An 18,889-nucleotide genomic window follows, 5' to 3' on the forward strand; every position below is an offset into this window, starting at 1 on the left:
GAATTTATGTTACTAGCAGAAATCCAATTAAAAATGGGTTCAGATTTAAATTGGTCCCAAAATCAATTAAACATGTGAATTGCGCATTTCCTTGATTTCTATATTTGCTCGATTTCGAAGCCAACTTTTCGGATTTGGAAGAATTTTTTTGATGAATTTATTGATTTCATAGATGAAAAATCATATCCAATTTAGGGAACTATTACCTAAATCTGAGCACGAATTCTCAAGTAAGAGCATAAATCCTTAGCTTTGAAGATTTTAGGGACCCGATATCCTTCCTTAGCAATACCAGCCCCAATTTCTCATTCCCCATAGATGATTAAGGGATCTATGTACCATGCTTTTTTCAGAGTTGGTGAGGGTCACTAAAACTTTATTCCCAAGCTTAGAAGACGTGGAGTAATATCCAATTCGATGTGAAATGGACTTTAAGGTTATATTCAGAAAGGAATTCAATAGGGGAAACACCCATTTTCTCCGTAGCTACAAAAAGTCTATAAAAGTTACTAGACATTTGACCAGGGGTCACATTGATCTAACTTAGAACATCCCTAAGGAAAGGAGACTTTGGAAAACGCAAGGCAACAACAATCTGGCCTACATAAACCACGATCTCCCCAATACAATGTTCGTTAAAATCTCCACAAGCCCTAATCTTGACCTATTTGGGGATGGAATAACGTTTATGAAGGGTGGCTATAGTGTTGGGCATTCTTTAGAAGGAGAAGCGAAGAATAGATGTAGGTTTACCTCAAGAAAGTTAAGGAAGATTGACCGACTTGCAGTAAATTAGGGATTTTTGCTTCAAAGCTCTAATGAAGCAAGACAAAAAGAATAGCCAGATCCTTAAGTCCCTCTATTTATTGGGTGACTCAATGGGACATGTGACAGCATAAGGGAGATTGGATCTCAAACAATCGCATCGTTTAAAATTCAAAAATGACAATTCATCATTGTGATTGGATATGAAATGAAACGGTGCAATAATGAGGCCTTTAAGCGCGTATAGGGAGAGGTACTATTTCTCGAGATGATTGTTAAAATGAGCATCATCTCTCGAGGAAGTAATTGGAGAGGGTAAAAGCAATAACGCATATGAACCTTACATGTGTCTCGATGTGGGCAGAGTCTGAGTAGAGCAGTTCTACTCAACTCAAAGTGGTACCTAAGTCAGCCCAACCTAGACGTAAGGCAGAGTAGAATTCCAACCCTGCTTTACATAGAGAGTAGACCAGGGTAGGGTTACGTAGCAATCATCAAATCTCTTAGACCTCTTGATTTTGGGGGATATCCTAAGAATATTGGAGGAGGACGACACAATTAGCATGGATTCCTCTCAGATCGGGTAACTTCCTCAAAAAGCAAGGGATTCTCGTATGAAGATCCCTGAAGATCAAGGATCATGAAAATACTTCTATTCTAAATAGATCTCGGGGGAACACGATAAATAGAGGTGGAGGCCCAAAAGGAAAAGGGATAGACAATCCTGGAAGAGATTGAGAGTTCATTATTGTTTTATGAGAGTTAATTTGATCATCAGAGAGTTTTGGCAAGTACTCCAGCGCCACCATTCGATCAAAGGAACAAGGAACGCACAACGGAATGACGAAGTTGAGTTATCAAAGGTAATTGGAAATCACCTCTATAAACACGATAAAAATTGTAAAGGTACTCAGTTCATTAAGGGATTTGAGACATGTTCTTGTTGGTTAAACATGTTGAAGAAAGTCAAAGTCTCAGTTCATTAAGAAAAGAACCCTACTCAGTAATTATGAGGTTGAGTAGGTTCAAGAAGGTTAAGACTCGATTCATTAAGGGAATCAAGTTCTACTAATGAAGTTGGGTAGACTCAAGAAGGTTAAGACTCGGTACTCATGAGGTTGGGTAGGTTAAGACTGGATTCATTGAGGGAACTGAATCTTATTCTGTTGGTTGAACACGGTTAAAATAATTAAGGTGGCTCGGGTCAATGAAGGAATCTAACCCTATTCTGATGAAAAAACGAAGCTAGAATGAATAAGTAAGGCAACTCGATTCAAAGCATAAATTGAACCCTACTCTTAAGGTTGAACAGGTTCAAGAAAGTTTAAGCTCAGTTCATCGAGGGACTCTGACCTCATTGTTGGTTGGTTATACATAAAATGGAATCCAGTTTCTTTATTGGTCGGTCAATACACAAAAGAGACTTGGTTCCTCTCAAGGAACCAAGCTCTACCCACAGGTTGGTCAGTTTATTAGATGAATCATTCTTAGATTCAAATCTAACGTACAGGGAAGAAGATAAGTTCAAGAGTTCAAAAATCATACTAGTTAAAAAATCAAGGTTGGAACTTATTTAAAAAGGATTGTCAAAAACTACAAAGTTCTCGAAGGTGAATCTTATTACATCAATCTCCACCTTTGAGAGGGGGTTATGTAGAGAGATAAAATCTTCTCCCATTTGAACCATTCATTCGTACCAATATGTATGTTGAGATGAGCATATAGCATCATTTGAAGAGGACTTTATCTTATTAAAGAAGAAGCCCAATTTAAGAAAATTCGTCCCCTTTTTGAAGATTATTAATTTGGATAAGGGGTAAAGAGGACAATTGTAATTAACTAAAATTAAGATTTTTCTATTTAAATGACCATAGACCATTGTAAGAAGAGAAGAGGAGGAAAAAATTGAGATGAAGAAGAAGAGAGGAGACCGAGGAGAAGAGGTCATGTAACTAGGACATTTATGGTGGAATGACTCCCCGAGCCTGTGGACGTAAGCAGATTTGTCGAACCATACAAAAAAAATCATTGTCTTCTCTATTTTTTCATGTTTTTCTATTATTTTGTGTGTTTAATGAAGAAATCGTGATCAAGATCAATTTTGATTTATCACAAAATCAATCCCTACAAGCATATGATTACAATCAAAACACGATTATAACTCCCTATCCACCAATCATTGAAAGGATATATACATATACATGCCACAATCATTGAAAGGATTACATTCAAATAAGGTTGTATGAAGCTCAAGCTCTCTTGTTTGGCTGCCCATAGATTTATCCTTACTTACTGGGTATGTTGGGGTATTGCATGTACAGGGGATTAGGGCGTGATAAGGTGCTCTAAGAGGCCAGTTGCCTTGCCCCTGCTGGTCGGGTCTATAAGTCTGGAACCGTCATCAAAACAACCAAAAAAGTTGTACGAGTTTAACACAACACAACCTGTTTTCTTTGAGGGAAATTATAAAGGCATCCCACAAATTTATAAGAACCCAAATTATTGGAAAGTGCCAAAAACAATGTAACGGAAAACATCAATGTCGAATTTAGAAATCGACATAAATAATAAATGTCAAACAACCTTTTGTCGACAAAGAACAAAAAAGTCTTGTTTAGCGTCTTACATTTATAATTGTCGATAATTTTTTTTTGGGACATTTTCAGGAAAAAAGAAAAAACTGGGATGTTTTCATCTTCTAGGTTGCCCTAATTGTGAAACCTATAATACAAGGGTGCCCTTTTACACAGGTGGCCCTAATGAATAACTAGAGTGCCTTCATAATTTCCCTATCTTCAGGCCATTCTCTAGTCATGTTCACGGATCTTGTTAGGTTTGCCACCAACAATGAAAATCCTATAAAAAGGTCATGCTGGGGTGACAAAGGGAGACCAAAGGGTGACAACATAACCGTAGATGCTTTTCCATGAGATGAGTAAAAAGCATCTACACAGTTATGTGCGCACATCACTTTTGTCACCTTTGTGTCGTTCCAGCATTTTCCAAAAATTCAAGATGACATCTAAATGTGATCACTGAGTTCTTTCATCATCCCATCCAAAGCTTGGGCAGTCCTGCTCCATTCTTATCCTAACACTAGGATCAAAGTGGCCTTGAACTAGAAATGAATATCTACTCCAACCAACTGCAATAACTTCCTCGAGGGCAACTTTTCATCATAATCTATCAATTTTCTTAGCCAAAACTTGTTTTTTTTTCTCAGCAGAGGATATTTTCTGGGACTGCAAAGCCCCACGCTAGTACAATACAAAAGGTTTGACTCGTCAGTTCGAGTGCCAATATGGGTTAAGAAACTGGAATTTAATGCCACATAATGTAGTCATCCAAAGGAAAGCCTCATCATAAGTCATATACAGACAAACACAAAAAACTTTCAGGATTCTTCCCGACAGCTAGACCTCTCTCAATGGTGGCTCCTTTTGCATGTGAAGAAGCTTCATTGTTCAAAGCCTTCACCTATTTCAACTTGACAAACAGCAAATGTACCCCAATTAGGGAAATACAGTGATGGGGAGGATTCTAGAGGCCAACCCAATATGAGCGGCCATTAGTGTTGTGGATAGGCGACGGGCTGGGAGACGTGACGCACCATTCATACCAAACCTGCACATAAAATGGTAGACCAACAAATGTCAGTTGATCAGAGGGGGTATTTTGGGGATGAGGGAGAAGAATCAGGCTGATACGGGTCAGATTTGGGTCGCCATGTCCCAGCCTGGCCTTGAGTCAGTCTCAAGGTATACAGAAGGATCAAGAAAAAAAAAATTGTGAAAAAAGTGGTCATAGTTGACAAAAAGCTAAATATTGAGATAGGATAAATTATTATAACATAATAACTGAAAATGTGGAAAAAAAAATCCATGAAAGAAAGTTATATAATGAAAAGATTAAAAAATAATTTTGGAAAACTAGGGTGAATTTGGCACATAAAAATGGGTAGAAGCCAGGTCTCCCCTACACAAATAATCATCAATTATTCAAACACCCACCAGGAACGTCGATAAAAAAAACATTTTTCAGGCTCTTAAAAAAGTTGGAAATAAAATTTGAGAGGAAACAATCTTTCACCTGAATCACGTAATAAAATAATTTATTACCTTGGTAGAACCACAACACCGCCAGAAGTGAACTTCTAAAGGAGACCCTGGTCGTATGCACACGGGCGTCCTCAGTGGAAAAAATATTGCAAACCTGATCCAAAAGACAAGTGATCAATTAACAGTTACCTTATTTAGGAAATAGCTTCTATGAGGGAACTGAGGTTCATCATCCTCAACGAACCCAATACTGGTCCTCACGACAACGGAAAACATCCATTTCGTTCAATCAGAGGCCAGCTCTTAGTAGCTCGAAAATTAAAGTGACAAGACTTGTAACTTTCAGATCAAGACCCAAACTTGGGACATCTTGAGTAAACAATTGGGGAAACGTTTCAATAATTGGCAGCCGTGTCAAAATAGTCCATGTCATGTCTGCCCCACCTGAAACAGGCTCATCTGATGTGATGGGCTACATGTATTGGATGAGAAGATCAAAAGCTATGTTAATGTGGATACTTTAAAATATATACAGTTTCCATGTCAGGCACTTCATTTCAAGTGTAAAAATGCTATAAACACACCGTATCATTCCTGCCCCTGAGGCGCATCAGACACAGAAGATTGAGCTCAGTTCCAACACCTACTGTGGAGTTCAGAACAGAAAGAGTAAAGAAAAAAAAAAAAAAAGCATACCAACTGAACATGTTCGGCGTCGCTATAGATGGCTCAATACCAAGATGAACATCCTTGTAAAGTGTAGCATCAAAATAGCCAGCAAATCCTGGAAATTAGGTACAATGAAGAAGAGGTCATGATTTGAGATTCCTATCAAGAAACTACTAGGCATACATTTTCTTTTTCATAATAATTACTATGTTTTTAGTCATCTGTTGGTAATTATCCACTTTTGATGGGGTTAGAAGTTTTAGAATGGGCTGATTTTTTGTGAGGGTGATCTCTATGGTGAGGAGATCATCCTCACAAAAAATCAGCCATTCCGAAACTTCTAATTCCAGTTTACAAGTTGAAGAGTCGTGAACCGTCAATTTTTTTGTAAATCACTTTTGATGGAGTTAGAAGTTTCGGAATGGGCTGATTTTTGTGAGGATTATCTCTATTGTGAGAAGATCATCCTCACCAAAAATCAGCCCATTCCAAAACTTCTAACCCATATAAGTTAAAAACCGTTTTCACAATTGTTGTCCCTCGAACCATTCCATCAAGCTACAATTCAATTGAATCCGGATACAGGTTTAATAAGAGCAAAAAAGGCCCGAACCCAGCCCGTTTTAAACCCTACCCCAAAGAGGATGCCCTTCAACCTCTCTCTAACATTACTATGATTCTTCTTTTATCCCTTTAACCCACTTTATTGTTTTTCATCTTTTACCTCCTTAATCTCAGTTTTTTCAATAACACTCCTCCAACCCTTTTTTTCCATTTTCCTTCAATAACCCATATAGCGTTCAAGGGCCAAACATTTTGCCAACGTGTTTCGTCCTATACGGGTTAGAAGTTTTGGAATGGGCTGATTTTGTTGTGAGGATCAGCCCATTCCGAAACTTCCAACTTCAGTTTACAAGTTGAAGAATCATGGACAGTCAATTATTTGTAAACTACTTTTGATGGAGTTCGAAGTTTCAGAATAGGCTGATTTTTTGTGAGATGAACTTCTAAACATAGAGATCATCCTCACCAAAATCAGCCCATTTTGAAACTTCTCACCCATATAGGATGAAACACATTTGCAAAATGTTTCGCCCTTGAACGGTTCCTCAGGATAAGTATCTCCGAGATTTGTGTTATCAAGATACTCATAAATCTCAACCATTGGATTTTGTGTTTAAAGGGTTGGGATCATGTGTTTTTTTCATGAGCCATTCTTAGGAGTCCACAGAACCCAACCCATATATATATGGGGTCAATGGTTAGGGTTGGAGACACTTCAATCTCTCCCACATTTTCTCCATTCTTCTCTTCGCCCCCTGAACACTTATTCTACAACAACCTTCACGTGTTACATGGAAACAACAATTAGCACAAGTAAGGTAAAAGAATTTCAGCAGAACCTACCATGCACCAATGCCGAACCAGTATCACTAGGAATTTCAAATCGCAACTTTTTATACCGTTGATTGCTTTTCGTAGTCGAATGATCCGGATGAGAAAATGTAAACACCTAATCAAGGCACATGGAACAAAGTAAGTAAAATTTCAGACGAATTTTTCTGCCAAGTTTAATTAGGGGAGAAAAATGCTAGACATCCACAAAACCAGGTATATCCAAGGAATAAAGAAACACTCCCACATAAATCGGAACACAGAACAACTTCAGCACAAGATTGTTAATTGGACTATGAAAGCAAAGATTTTTCTTTATAACAAAGAGTGGATTGTATTACATTAAGAAAGTAACGTATGCAAAGTAAAATCAAAGAAACAAATTATCTACACCAATTATAGGAAAGGTATAAGTACAAAACCATTTGCATCGGTTAGTGTATGGGGAAAAAATGAACCAACCACTTAAAAAACCAGTCAGAACTTTGATCTCCACCTCAATGGAATCAATCATTCCTACAGAACTCAATTAGGCTAACATAACCTTGATATAGTTACCCACTCAAGCTAGCAACTGCATGTTGAAGACAATTCATTGAGGTTACGGTTATCTATACAACATTCAGCCTCTTGCATGAATACTCAGCAATTTCAACCACCCAACACACACCACACGTAAAGACACTGTAAGATGCTCTTCCCATTGCCTATTAGGTACACCATCATTATCAATTGGCATTTCTTCAATATAATTCAACCACCCATCAACAACCTCCATATATCATCACTAGTACCCAAAAGGGGCCAGCTTATATCTTTCAAGATTCATCAATTCCTTACTCCCTCTCTACAGATATGCAACAAAAGCATACAAGAGAATCCCCTACGAAGTTTAGTCTATACTAACAGAAGGACCACTAGGCCAACGCAAATTTTCCTCCCCACAGAGAAATGTACAATGCCCAAATCCCTTTCTTTGATGTCACTTAAAAGGGGCACTCCATCTTTTACAGACCCAGACTGGACGCCCTTGAAATCAAGGACTCACCAACCCCAAGTCGCTGCTTCTAGTAACTCACTGCAGATCTACTTCCACCCATAGTTTACAATTCCGTAGTTTCTCAAAACGTCTCAGCCAAGACATCTTGATTTCAGCTTAAACATTGATCCCGAAACATTCAATATTTCGGGATTGAATGCTTCGGGAGTGTCTTGAGACAATCTAGGTTTTTCTCCTGAGAAAATACCTCAAGACGGGGATTTTAGACCTTGCCGCAACCGATCTCTTGTCAACTCCAATAACATAACCCCCAATCTGGCCATTTCCAAGGGAGAAGCAAGCTTGTTTAAAATTGACAGGAAGACCAGACACCATTACGGTCAATTTTACATTGCAGCAAAAGAATATTGAGGTTACTACAATATATAAAGTGAAACTGTGTATTGGTACAATATTTTCTTCGAAGCATGATTCCAAAACTCACAGGTTGAGAAGGAGAAAGCCTCGCTACACTATGCAATTTTACAACATAAGCCGTTTCAAAGTGCACAAGGTCTTTATGCGACTTCACCTGCAAAATAACCATAATGGGTTGAAATGATTTGGTTGGCATGAAAATAAATGGCACATCCAAAATTGTGAAGAGGGATATACATCATTGTATAACTTTGAAGCTGTCACTGGTTGTATAAAACTCGTGTACCTGAAGTAGCAACATTTAATAAACAAAGTGTCAATCATAAATATATGAAGCATCAAGGGCAGGGCTTAGACTAGCTAACATATAGGACTACTTCCACATCCCACGTGAGATATCTCATTAGCCAAGATACAGATCTCGACATTTTTCTTGATTATTCACCATATTTTGATTATCAAAAATAATATCGTGTAGACTGCTGATAGAAGAGATCCCCAGTGTAGGACTTGTCTAACAATAGTTCCCAGCACATGTGCTTGTGCCCCATACAAATGAGGGCACAGGCAGAGATCTGATATTTTGATAAGATCTCTACGGCAGACAAACCATCCGGAAAAAAATGTCAATCAGGGAAAAGGAAAAAAAAAACGTACGATGAAGGAATTGAAATTCCATCCTGCTTCAAAAATCTCTGTGCTCCATCAAGACATTCTGGGGATAGCTCATTATCACCAAAAGATCCCAGCAATTCACTCACCTACATTTTTTTATATTTGAGAAAAGTGAATACAACAGACTGTGGTATTGAAGTAAAAAATGAAAGAAGAAAGATATAACATCAAGCATAGTACATACCAAAATATCAGCCTTCTCAGGGGCATCCCAGAAGCGCATATCACTAGAAACTATAGTTACAATGTTCTCCCATCCCTCCAATTTAACTAAGCTCTATTCCAGCAAAGAAAAATTTCAGTTAAGTTGCACACATGCAAGATAGCTAAAGGATCAAATGAATCCAATTATCTATCATCTTAATTGCACTAAGTTAAACAATAAACAAAATAAAAAATGAGTTAAGTTGCACACATGCAATATAGCTAAAGGATCAAATGAATCCAATTATCTATCATCTTAATTGCACTAAGTTAAACAATAAACAAAATAAAAAATGAAGCAAATCCTTGTGAAGTCCTACTGGTTATCAGAAAGGGTAAAAATAAAATTTCTATTACTTTGCTCTTCACAAGGAAACTTATTTAAAGATAATCACATACAGTATGGATTTTTGAGTCCTCAAAAGTAAAGACAACAAACTCAATTATTAGATTCTATTTCAACTTTAGGAAGTTTCTATTTTATCTAGTTTCTATTTTGCTTCAAAGTTTCTATTTGTTTGTCTAAATTCGTTTTTATTCTTTTGATTATAATTAGAAGTGCTTTTAAGTGTCCAAATTGAATTCTAATAGGATTAGAAAGTTAGTAATATGTTATAAATAAATTAAAAAGTTACTTTTTAGTATTTTAGAAGATTTCTAAGTTATTATGTTAGATTAATTACTTTCTAGCTCTTTACTTTATTTTCTTCCAAGCTATTGCTTTTTTACCTATTAAATCTATTGATTCACATGCTTCCACTTCATCACCTCACATGTATTAAGGCGCCTTCAGTCCGCCCCACCTTGAAGAGCGCCTGAGGCGCACTAGGGCGCTCGCCTTGACTACACTGCTTTTCGTTTAAGAGATATTTATTATGTGATGCATGAGTGTTGGTTTGCTTGTTTGCCTTTTTCTTTGTATCATTGGGTGCCCGGGCCTCCTTTCCCTTTTCTCTTCAATAAAATCTTATATCTATCAAAAAACCATGAATTTAATTATGCTGACTAAGAAGTTCAAAAGAAAAAACCTCTAAAGATAAATGTGATGGTCAGTTGCAGGTTGAAGGAGACATGGCCAATGCTCAAAACGAATAGCCAAGAGTGGTCGAAGTTCTGAAGGTCGTTCCACTAGAGCACAAAAGAAGCATAGCAGAAAAACAACAGATAGTAGAAGACATTCTAATCAATCAAATACAACAAAAAAAGGTGGTTTTTTAAAGATGTAGGCCTCAAAGACCTTTTAAACATTGATGTTCACAATCTAGGAAAATTGAATCAGGTGACCCAAGTTAATCACAAGTTAGTCACATGTACCTTCCAAATATAGTTATCATTAGCATATATTAATTCAGAAATTGTGTAATCAGTTTTCTATAGCTTACGTGGAGTGTCACAACAGCATTTGGATTTTTCTCCACGGCATAAATTTTCAATTTCCTCCCAGTTTCTTCAGCTGCCTATATAATTTCAAGTGTCAAATACTTCCAAAGGGGCAACATGCACATCAGTTGAAAGAAGGTATAGGAATGAACCTGCAATGATGCTCTAACAAGAGGACCCCTTCCTGCTCCCACAACCATCAATACCTTTTCACAAATGGACAGATTGACAGTTCCATTTGTTAATGAGCATTAAAGATTGGATGTATCACTACACCACAGTGGTGCTAATGAATTTGTATATTAGAATTGACTCAAATACTAATTAACCATCACAAAGACGACAGAATCAGACTGCAATATCCAGACAGAAGGCTTACAGTGGTTGTGATAGATGCATTTTCATCTGGGACCCTGTCAACCAGGGCTTTACCCACAGCCCTTTGGTACTGTCCAATAAAAGATTAACAAAAGCTCAGGTAAAAATTTTAAGGCAAAAAAATATTGCTTTCTCTCTTCTAGTCAATGCCCAATAGGATCTTACAGAAAGCCTACTGAAACCTATTGGCTCTCACAGTGAGGAAACTTGGCCTTCTTGGATGCCACTTCAATCCTAGGTTATTGGTAACCAGTAATAGTACTTCCATACTCAATGAATAAAGGAAAGCATTAGGCCAACTACACTTCAGTTTCTAAGTTGTAGTGTCAAAACATTAAGCCATACTTCCAGGTCAAACACATGCAGATCCACTTTTTCAAACAAATCTCAATCCATTCAAGTATGGTCTTTGAATATAATTTATATGGGTTTTAGTTAAGCAGCTATTCCAAATATACTTTCTTTATTGTTCACTTAACATGAACTAAAGTATTTTAAAAATCTATAAGATATCCTAGCATATGAAATAAACTGTATGGTAATGTTAAGTACTGCGTGTGTCACCGTTGGACACCAAAACAAGTCCATGTATTTGCTACATAGGTTGCCTATCACCTAAAGTTTCCCTAGCATTGAAATGGCATCCAAGAAAACAAGGCACCAATATAAGGGTCATGGTTAAAATTTCATACCATCTCAGAATAATGTTTCGGCTGAGATATTTCGGTTTTGGCTAAGACCATCACGAAACATTATCATTGAAACATGGGTTTGTCTCGGCATGTTTTGTCCAAGACTCTTGGCTTTTCTCATGACCAAAACATTGCCTCGAGATTTTATACCTTGATCAGGATCTTATAATTGCAACAAACTAGCATTTGAAACATGTCCAAAGATATTTCTTTGGGAAGAACTGAACTAACATTTGTATTATACTTTAAAATTTAGTATTTAGCGAAATAAGTTCAACAAAACGTTTGACCGTACAATAAGGCATTTGAGCAACTTTCTGTTATATTTATAGATGTTCATCTGCATGAGTATGACAGGATGTTAAAAATATTGGGCAGACCCCTCTCCTGGCTTACACACATCCACATGTTGAAAACCATCCCAACCCAAATATTTCCATGTGCATGCTTATCATGAAAATTTGACAAATGCATTGTTTGAAATGGTCTTCATGACAATACATCATAGTTACACACTGCAATCATGGATTTGACAGGGCAACTAGAACTAGCGAAAGAAAAAGGTAATAAGAAATTTCTCACCCATAATGCAACTTAATACCTGGCTGTACTTCACAGTATCTTTCTCAAATGTCTCGTAAGTCTGAGCCTCTAGATTATCCATGAGAGGCTATTTTAGAAAAAAGAGGAAAAACAATGTCATAACCAAAAAATAATAATAACGAAAAAGAAAGACAATTGCAACTTGTGAAGACATAAATATGGGGACCGTTCAAAGGCCAAACATTCCGTCCTATATGGGTTAGAAGTTTCGGAATTGGCTGATTTTTTGGAAGGATGATCTCTATGGTGAGGAGATCATTCTCACAAAAAATCAGCCCATTCCAAAACTTCTAACCCCAGTTTACAAGTTGAAGAATCGTGGACAGTCAATTATTTGTAAACCACTTTTGATGGGGTTAGAAGTTCAAAATGGGCTGATTTTTGTGAGGATGATCTCCTCACCATAGAGACCACACGGATATATATAGGGTAGAGTTAGGTTGCCAAAGTGTTTTGTCCTATATGGGCTAAAAGTTTCGGAATGAGCTGATTTTTGTGAGGATGATCTCTATGGTGAGGAGATCATCCTCACAAAAAATCAGCCAATTCTGAAACCTCTAACCCCAGTTTATAAGTTGAAGAATCGTGGACCTTCAGTTTTTAACATTAGTTTATAAACCACTATTGATGGGATTTGAAAATTTCGGAATAGGCTGGTTTTTTGTGAGGATAATCCCCACCACAGAGATCATCCTCACAAAAATCAGCCCATACAAGACAACTTTGGCTAGGAATTTGGCTGTTGAACCCGACTCATATATATATGGGGGCGGTTCATCGGACAACAATTGTGACAACATCTATAACAATGGTTTTCGTCTTATATGGGTTAAAATTTTCGGAATGGGCAGATTTTTGGTGAGGATATCTCCTCACCATAGAGATCATCCTCACCAAAAATCAGCTAATTCCGAAACTTCTAACCCCATCAAAAGTGGTTTGCAAAAAAAATTGATGGTCCACACAACTTGTAATTTGGGGTTAGAAGTTTCGAAATGGGCTGATTTTTGGTGAGGATGATCTCCTCACCATAGAGATCATCCTCACCAAAAATCAGCCCACTCCGAAACATCCAACCCCGTCAAAAGTGGTTTACCAAAAAATCGCTGTCATAGATTTTGTCACACTTATTGTCTCATGAACCATCCCCTATATATAGGGTGTCGTTCTTTCGACAAAATCCTAGACAAAGCATTTTGTCTTAAATGGGCTAAAAATTTCAGAATGGGCTGAATTTTTGTGAGGATGATCTCTATGATGAGAAAATCATCCTCACAAAAAATCAGCAAATTCTGAAATTTCTAACCCTAGTTTACAAGATGAAGAATCGTGAACCGTCAATTTTTACTGTTAGTATGTAACCACTTTTCATGGGGTTAGAAGTTTCAGAATTGGCTGATTTTTTGTGAGGATGATCTACTGACTATAGAGATCATCCTCACAAAAAAAATCATTCCCTTCCGAAACTTTTTAGCCATACAAGACAAAACTTTGTCTAGAATGTTGGCTAGGATTTTGTCAAAAGAACGCTACCCATATATATATAAACTTTTTAGATGGTAAAATAATTTTAAAAAATGATAGAAAATCCACATAGGATGCAGAAGCTACAAATAGCATCTTCTGTTTTATTAATTTTAAAAGTTGAAACAAGAAATGAAGCACTTACTTGCAAGGGTGATTGTAAGAAATCCCTGTAACCAAGCTGGCATGAGAATTGCAAATGTCAAAAAAAATAACAGCAAAAGCCATAAAGTCAACAAATGAAAACTACAGATGCTTTCTGGTGGTAATAATCTTAAAGAGGTGGGGAAGGGAAGAGGACGGGAGGGTGTAGCTTGGACAAATAACTCAGCTGAACACAACCATGAGGTTGTGGATTCAAGTCCAGATTGCCCATCACACACACACAGAATTAACAAGCCTACCTCAAAGCGTTCTTGTTCAGAAAGTGGATCCATCCTTTGGTAGAGGTACCCAATGTAGTCCAAATAGGGCCTCAATGGATGACTGGCTATACCTGCATGACATGAATGCCCATGAGGCACATTCCTAGACTTCTACACATACCAATTAGGCATAGTGCAGGACATTTAAAAACAAAATTGTATATACAAACTGCTGAATTAACAGTTCTAACATATTCTAAATACTAGATAGTGTAAGCACAGAAAAATGCAGGAGAAAAATAACAATGAAATTTTCTGACAACTATGCACTACTATCAAGAAACAGGGGAAGTAAAGGGAGAAGGAACGCAGCTCAAGCCACAACACAAACTGTTTCCTGAAATTTGATTGTTTTTTTAATAGGGTATAATAATAACACCTACTTTAAAGAGAAAATGGACAAGCCCTTCAGAAACTTACCATCAACCAGGTTATCAGTATGATCAGTGGATTCCACGCTTTCCATGGAAACATTGTGTATTAGTTTTCCAGAAACCACTATCTGAGGAAGGAAACAGTCAAGGAGCACATTCAAATAATTTTGCACAATGCAGTTCCATGTATGAGCTCTTCAATGTTAATGACATATCAAAATAAATTGAAAGGACTACAAGAAGTCCCAAATCCTAATGTATTAAACATGATACATACAGATAGAATTTCATACCTGTTGGAAAGATACAAGAAAGTTTCAAGTAAATAAGGATGATTAGGTAGAGCTTTAAAAGAGTAGCAAGGTGTATCCATTAGTATCAATCATTTTGAATTTAAATGCCGAACATAAGTGAACTGATGGCCCGCGCATCATGAATCATGGTGAGTGGTCGGTACCTCTGTTGCATGGACTCCTCTAAAAAGGTGAAATGTCAGATTCTGACTCCACAGAATCCTATCATGATTGTGTTCTATCCTTTACAGATTTGTTTTGATAGATCTTTCTGTCCTTTACAACTGAATTTCCTGTATAGCCCATAGCAATAAATTTAAGCATATTCTTGAGTCCTAATTATAGGTATATTATTGAAATATCATAAGTTACCTCATGATAATCTCTTTTATCCTTATTCTAGAATCCTTTTCCTCTGGGTTTGCCAAATCCTTTTTTTTTTTTGAAAGGTTAGCAGGGTTAAGGCAGACCCAGACCAGTATAAGAAGGGGTTCAAGGGGTTTGAACCTAAGACCTTGGGAACAACCTCCACAAAGTCTTACCACTGAGCTAAGTGGTCCTTCTTTGTCTTTTGGTTTGCCAAATCCTAGATACCCATATTGGATTCAGACTCATACTCATATCCAAGCAACATAGATGGTGGCCATCAACTTATCATACTTTCATTACATTTTCATAAAACAAGGTGAGAAACAAAAAAGTTTAGGTAAGTCAAACTTTATTGAAGGAGGACGAGATGGCCTCAAAGAAATAGAAAAGCAGAGACTACAAGTTCATATCGCCCACAAGATCCCACCCCTAAACAGAAAATCTTCAAAAGAGAATCCCCTAAAATCCCTATTTTGCTTACACCAATAAAAGATAAATCCCATAACAGAAAAAATCACTTATTGAAGAGATTGCTCCTTTCCTTCAAAGATTATTCCATTTTTTTTCTTTCCAAAGGCCCCAACAAACAGCAAAAGGTATCAGATTCCAAATAAATCTCTCTTTGCCTTACAACTTTGTGGACCTCCAGCTAGAAAAGAGTTGAACAAAGACCTTGGAGTGCACCAGGACAAATGAAAAACAGAAAGGAAACGGGATCACACTGAATTTGCATAGGCACAATGAATGAACAATTGGTCAACCGATTCCCAGTTAGTCTTACACAAGAAGCAATAATTAATAACAAACAAACATGCCTCTAATTCTAAGAATATCCAAGGTAGGTGAGAAACAATGCATCATTAAAAAGTCCACAAAATGCTAAACCATGTGGCACAAAGCAATTCTGATTAATTGAAGAAAAAAAATTGATGAACACTTAAAAGAGAAGTAGTCCCATTGGCTCAACTGTGAACAGCCACAGCTGAAACTATATCACATGGGATGGGCCTCGCTGCTACACCAAGACCCTATGAGAAGCCTTACATTTTTCCAACTTATTAGAGGGGTACCCCACTTAATCATGCAGCTCATGGTAAACCGCACAACTAAACGTGTGTTCTCTAAACTGTCAATGTAGCTCAATGTTTCTAAATGTGGACATACATATCCTACCTGGATTAATCTAAGCATTTTAGAATGTCACACATACGATCGTCCATGTTCTAATTTCTAGGATATATTAATGCAATATCTATAAATACTTAGAAAAAAAAAACATTAATGCAGTAGTTAATAGTTGGCTATTTAACCAAGGGTTTTAACGTAAATGCCTGAGTAGTTAATGCAACATCATTATACCTATTTCCATGTAGAATATTTTTGTTTTTGGGTGTACAGCCGTCAGATACCAGTGCCAATGCGTAGCAAAGTGCTATTGATCTTCACTGCACTCCATATGGTTGTTTATTGTAGTTTGTTACCTTAAAGAGTGTTTTATCATTTCCTAGAGTTCCAGTGAAACAATATTCAATATTACCCTCATTTGCACAACATTTCCATGAAAATTGTATTTATTTCCGCACTGATTTAAATATTTCCATTTCCAAGCTGACATAATGAAATCGCTATTCAATGTCTTGGAAGAATGAAAAGAAAAGAACTCTTACCTGTATTGAATTATTAAAAAAACCATTCAAAAGCTTTTGGTGTCGCTTAGAGAGACAAGGATATCCTCGTGCATTTGTTAGATATACCTGTCAAATCAACAGCCAAAAGTTCATCAAACTCTAAACACTCGCCCTAATGCCATGTGTTACATATAAATGAACAAAGAAATCATCAACCAAACCTTAAAATATTTACATTGGTATGAATGATGGCTGCCCTAACCGGCTCACCAAACCATCGTCCAAGTGAGTTTCCAGATGGGAGTGAACTCCTAACAAACAAATAGTTAATACTCGATTTTTATTACAATGTATCATATTTGTAACAGGAACTGCACTGAAAAATTATTGCAGTTTACTTGAGAGTACCATACACCATAAGTCCGTGTCACTCACAATACATCAAGGGCTATTGCCAGCTGATTGTGATGTTCACATAGAAGACGAAATGAATTCCACCATTCCCAGGAATCAATGCATCCTCCACTCTGCGAGAACAAAGATAGAATAACATATCTTAATCGAGAAACAACCACACACACGCACACCAAAAAAAAACACTACAACTTAAAATATATGACTACCATACAGTACAGATTTCACCCTTCAAAAAATGCCTTGAAGGTTTAACCAGATCATCCAGAATAAGTCTAAGAAGTGTGAAGATTAAGGACACGGAGCTTTTTTTCAGGGTGAAAATTTTAAGACCAAATTAATAACAATAATAAATAGCATAAGAGATGACTTGGATGAACAATGAAAACCAACACCACCACCACTAATAGAACTGCTTTCGTGCAAGTTAAGCCATGTAAAAAATTCAAGACTGCCAAACTTGAAGTGGAATCAGAGAGAAAAAATATATATGATGCCACATGCCCATCATGATTTAAAATCTTGTTTCAATGCAACTTTCCGATCAGAAAAAAATGGAAGTGTCTTGACTGAAACATTTTAAGATATATCGGAAAATTCATGTTTCAGGGTAAATGTTCCGGTCTCGGCCAAAACCGGAATGTTCCGCCGAAACATTGCAATGGCACAAACTTTGAACCATGCATGCCATAACAAAATATGTGGGTCTAGATAGAGACAAAGGGGAAAAAGAGATTCATGTTGCTCGTCCTAAATAGTTGGAATATGCAAAATACTAGAGTTCACTCGTGCCATAGGGAGTTAAGGGGGTAAAAGCAAAAAAATAAGAAATTTGGAGGGGCATTATTAAAAACTCTTTTATGTTAATGGGGTAAAAGAGAAAATAATAAAGTTGGAGAGGTACTATTAAGAAATGGAGAGAACAGGAAAAACAAAGTGGATTAAAGGGGTAAAAGAGGAAATACAATAAAGTTAGAGGGGTATTATTGAAAAAGGGAGTAAAAAATGAAAGATAGTAAAATAGGAGGGATATTATGGAAAATTGGAAGTGAAGAGGAAAGACAATATAGTGTGCCGTGTGGTGGACTCCACACTGTAAGTAGGGTGGGACATTTATCCCCCATAAAATTATAGCAAAGTGGGAACCATAGTTGCCTTTTTATTATATAGATATCCAGATAAGGACAAATCACTCACCAAATTATTTGAGTTCTCATCGATGGCATCGTCATCAGACTTCTCCAATGGCAACCTAAGCCATAACTTTTATGAAGAAATAAATCATAAGAACAATTGGAAATTAATAACCAAACATAGTCAATAACACTATAGTTAACCTAGCTTCTGAGTTGTGAAAAACACCTGCATATTGTGTAGACCTTGCAAGATCTGATTCACACACCTTGCATAATTACCACAAGATGATCCTCGAGGGGTAGGAAGAAGACAAGCCTGTAGAATACTTACAAATTGTCACTATCTATACTGCAATTCTAGCCAATGTTCTTCCTCCACTAACTAGTGCAAGGGAATGACACATGTATATACACGGGAATGGTTTGGCTTCTATTCATTTTAAACGTATCCAAGTCCATCATAAAATCACATGATTAGCAAAACTAAAAC

General features: G+C 36.9%; 1 protein-coding gene across 1 annotated transcript in view; it reads right to left on the minus strand.

Annotated features, from left to right (window-relative positions):
• Positions 1-3,911: 3,911 nt before the first annotated feature.
• Positions 3,912-18,889, minus strand: part of SKB1 (SHK1 binding protein 1) — a 33,941-nt gene continuing 18,963 nt past the window's right edge. Inside the window, exons 4-23 of the mRNA XM_086456781.1 lie at positions 18,626-18,715; positions 18,461-18,526; positions 17,285-17,376; positions 17,085-17,160; positions 16,889-16,975; positions 14,606-14,687; positions 14,165-14,256; positions 13,906-13,941; positions 12,235-12,303; positions 10,943-11,011; positions 10,716-10,769; positions 10,566-10,640; positions 9,164-9,256; positions 8,962-9,065; positions 8,542-8,590; positions 8,372-8,458; positions 6,900-7,005; positions 5,520-5,607; positions 4,884-4,977; positions 3,912-4,389 (exon numbers count right to left, since the gene is read on the minus strand). Of these exons, the coding sequence (XP_086312907.1) occupies positions 4,306-4,389; positions 4,884-4,977; positions 5,520-5,607; positions 6,900-7,005; positions 8,372-8,458; positions 8,542-8,590; positions 8,962-9,065; positions 9,164-9,256; positions 10,566-10,640; positions 10,716-10,769; positions 10,943-11,011; positions 12,235-12,303; positions 13,906-13,941; positions 14,165-14,256; positions 14,606-14,687; positions 16,889-16,975; positions 17,085-17,160; positions 17,285-17,376; positions 18,461-18,526; positions 18,626-18,715 (1,593 nt within the window). The 3' untranslated portion in view covers positions 3,912-4,305. The remainder of the gene's footprint in view (positions 4,390-4,883; positions 4,978-5,519; positions 5,608-6,899; positions 7,006-8,371; positions 8,459-8,541; positions 8,591-8,961; positions 9,066-9,163; positions 9,257-10,565; positions 10,641-10,715; positions 10,770-10,942; positions 11,012-12,234; positions 12,304-13,905; positions 13,942-14,164; positions 14,257-14,605; positions 14,688-16,888; positions 16,976-17,084; positions 17,161-17,284; positions 17,377-18,460; positions 18,527-18,625; positions 18,716-18,889) is intronic.

The sequence above is a fragment of the Akebia trifoliata genome, chromosome 10, assembly GCF_017979445.1.
Source record: "Akebia trifoliata isolate Shusen 1 chromosome 10, ASM1797944v1, whole genome shotgun sequence".
Classification (NCBI taxonomy): domain Eukaryota; kingdom Viridiplantae; phylum Streptophyta; class Magnoliopsida; order Ranunculales; family Lardizabalaceae; genus Akebia; species Akebia trifoliata.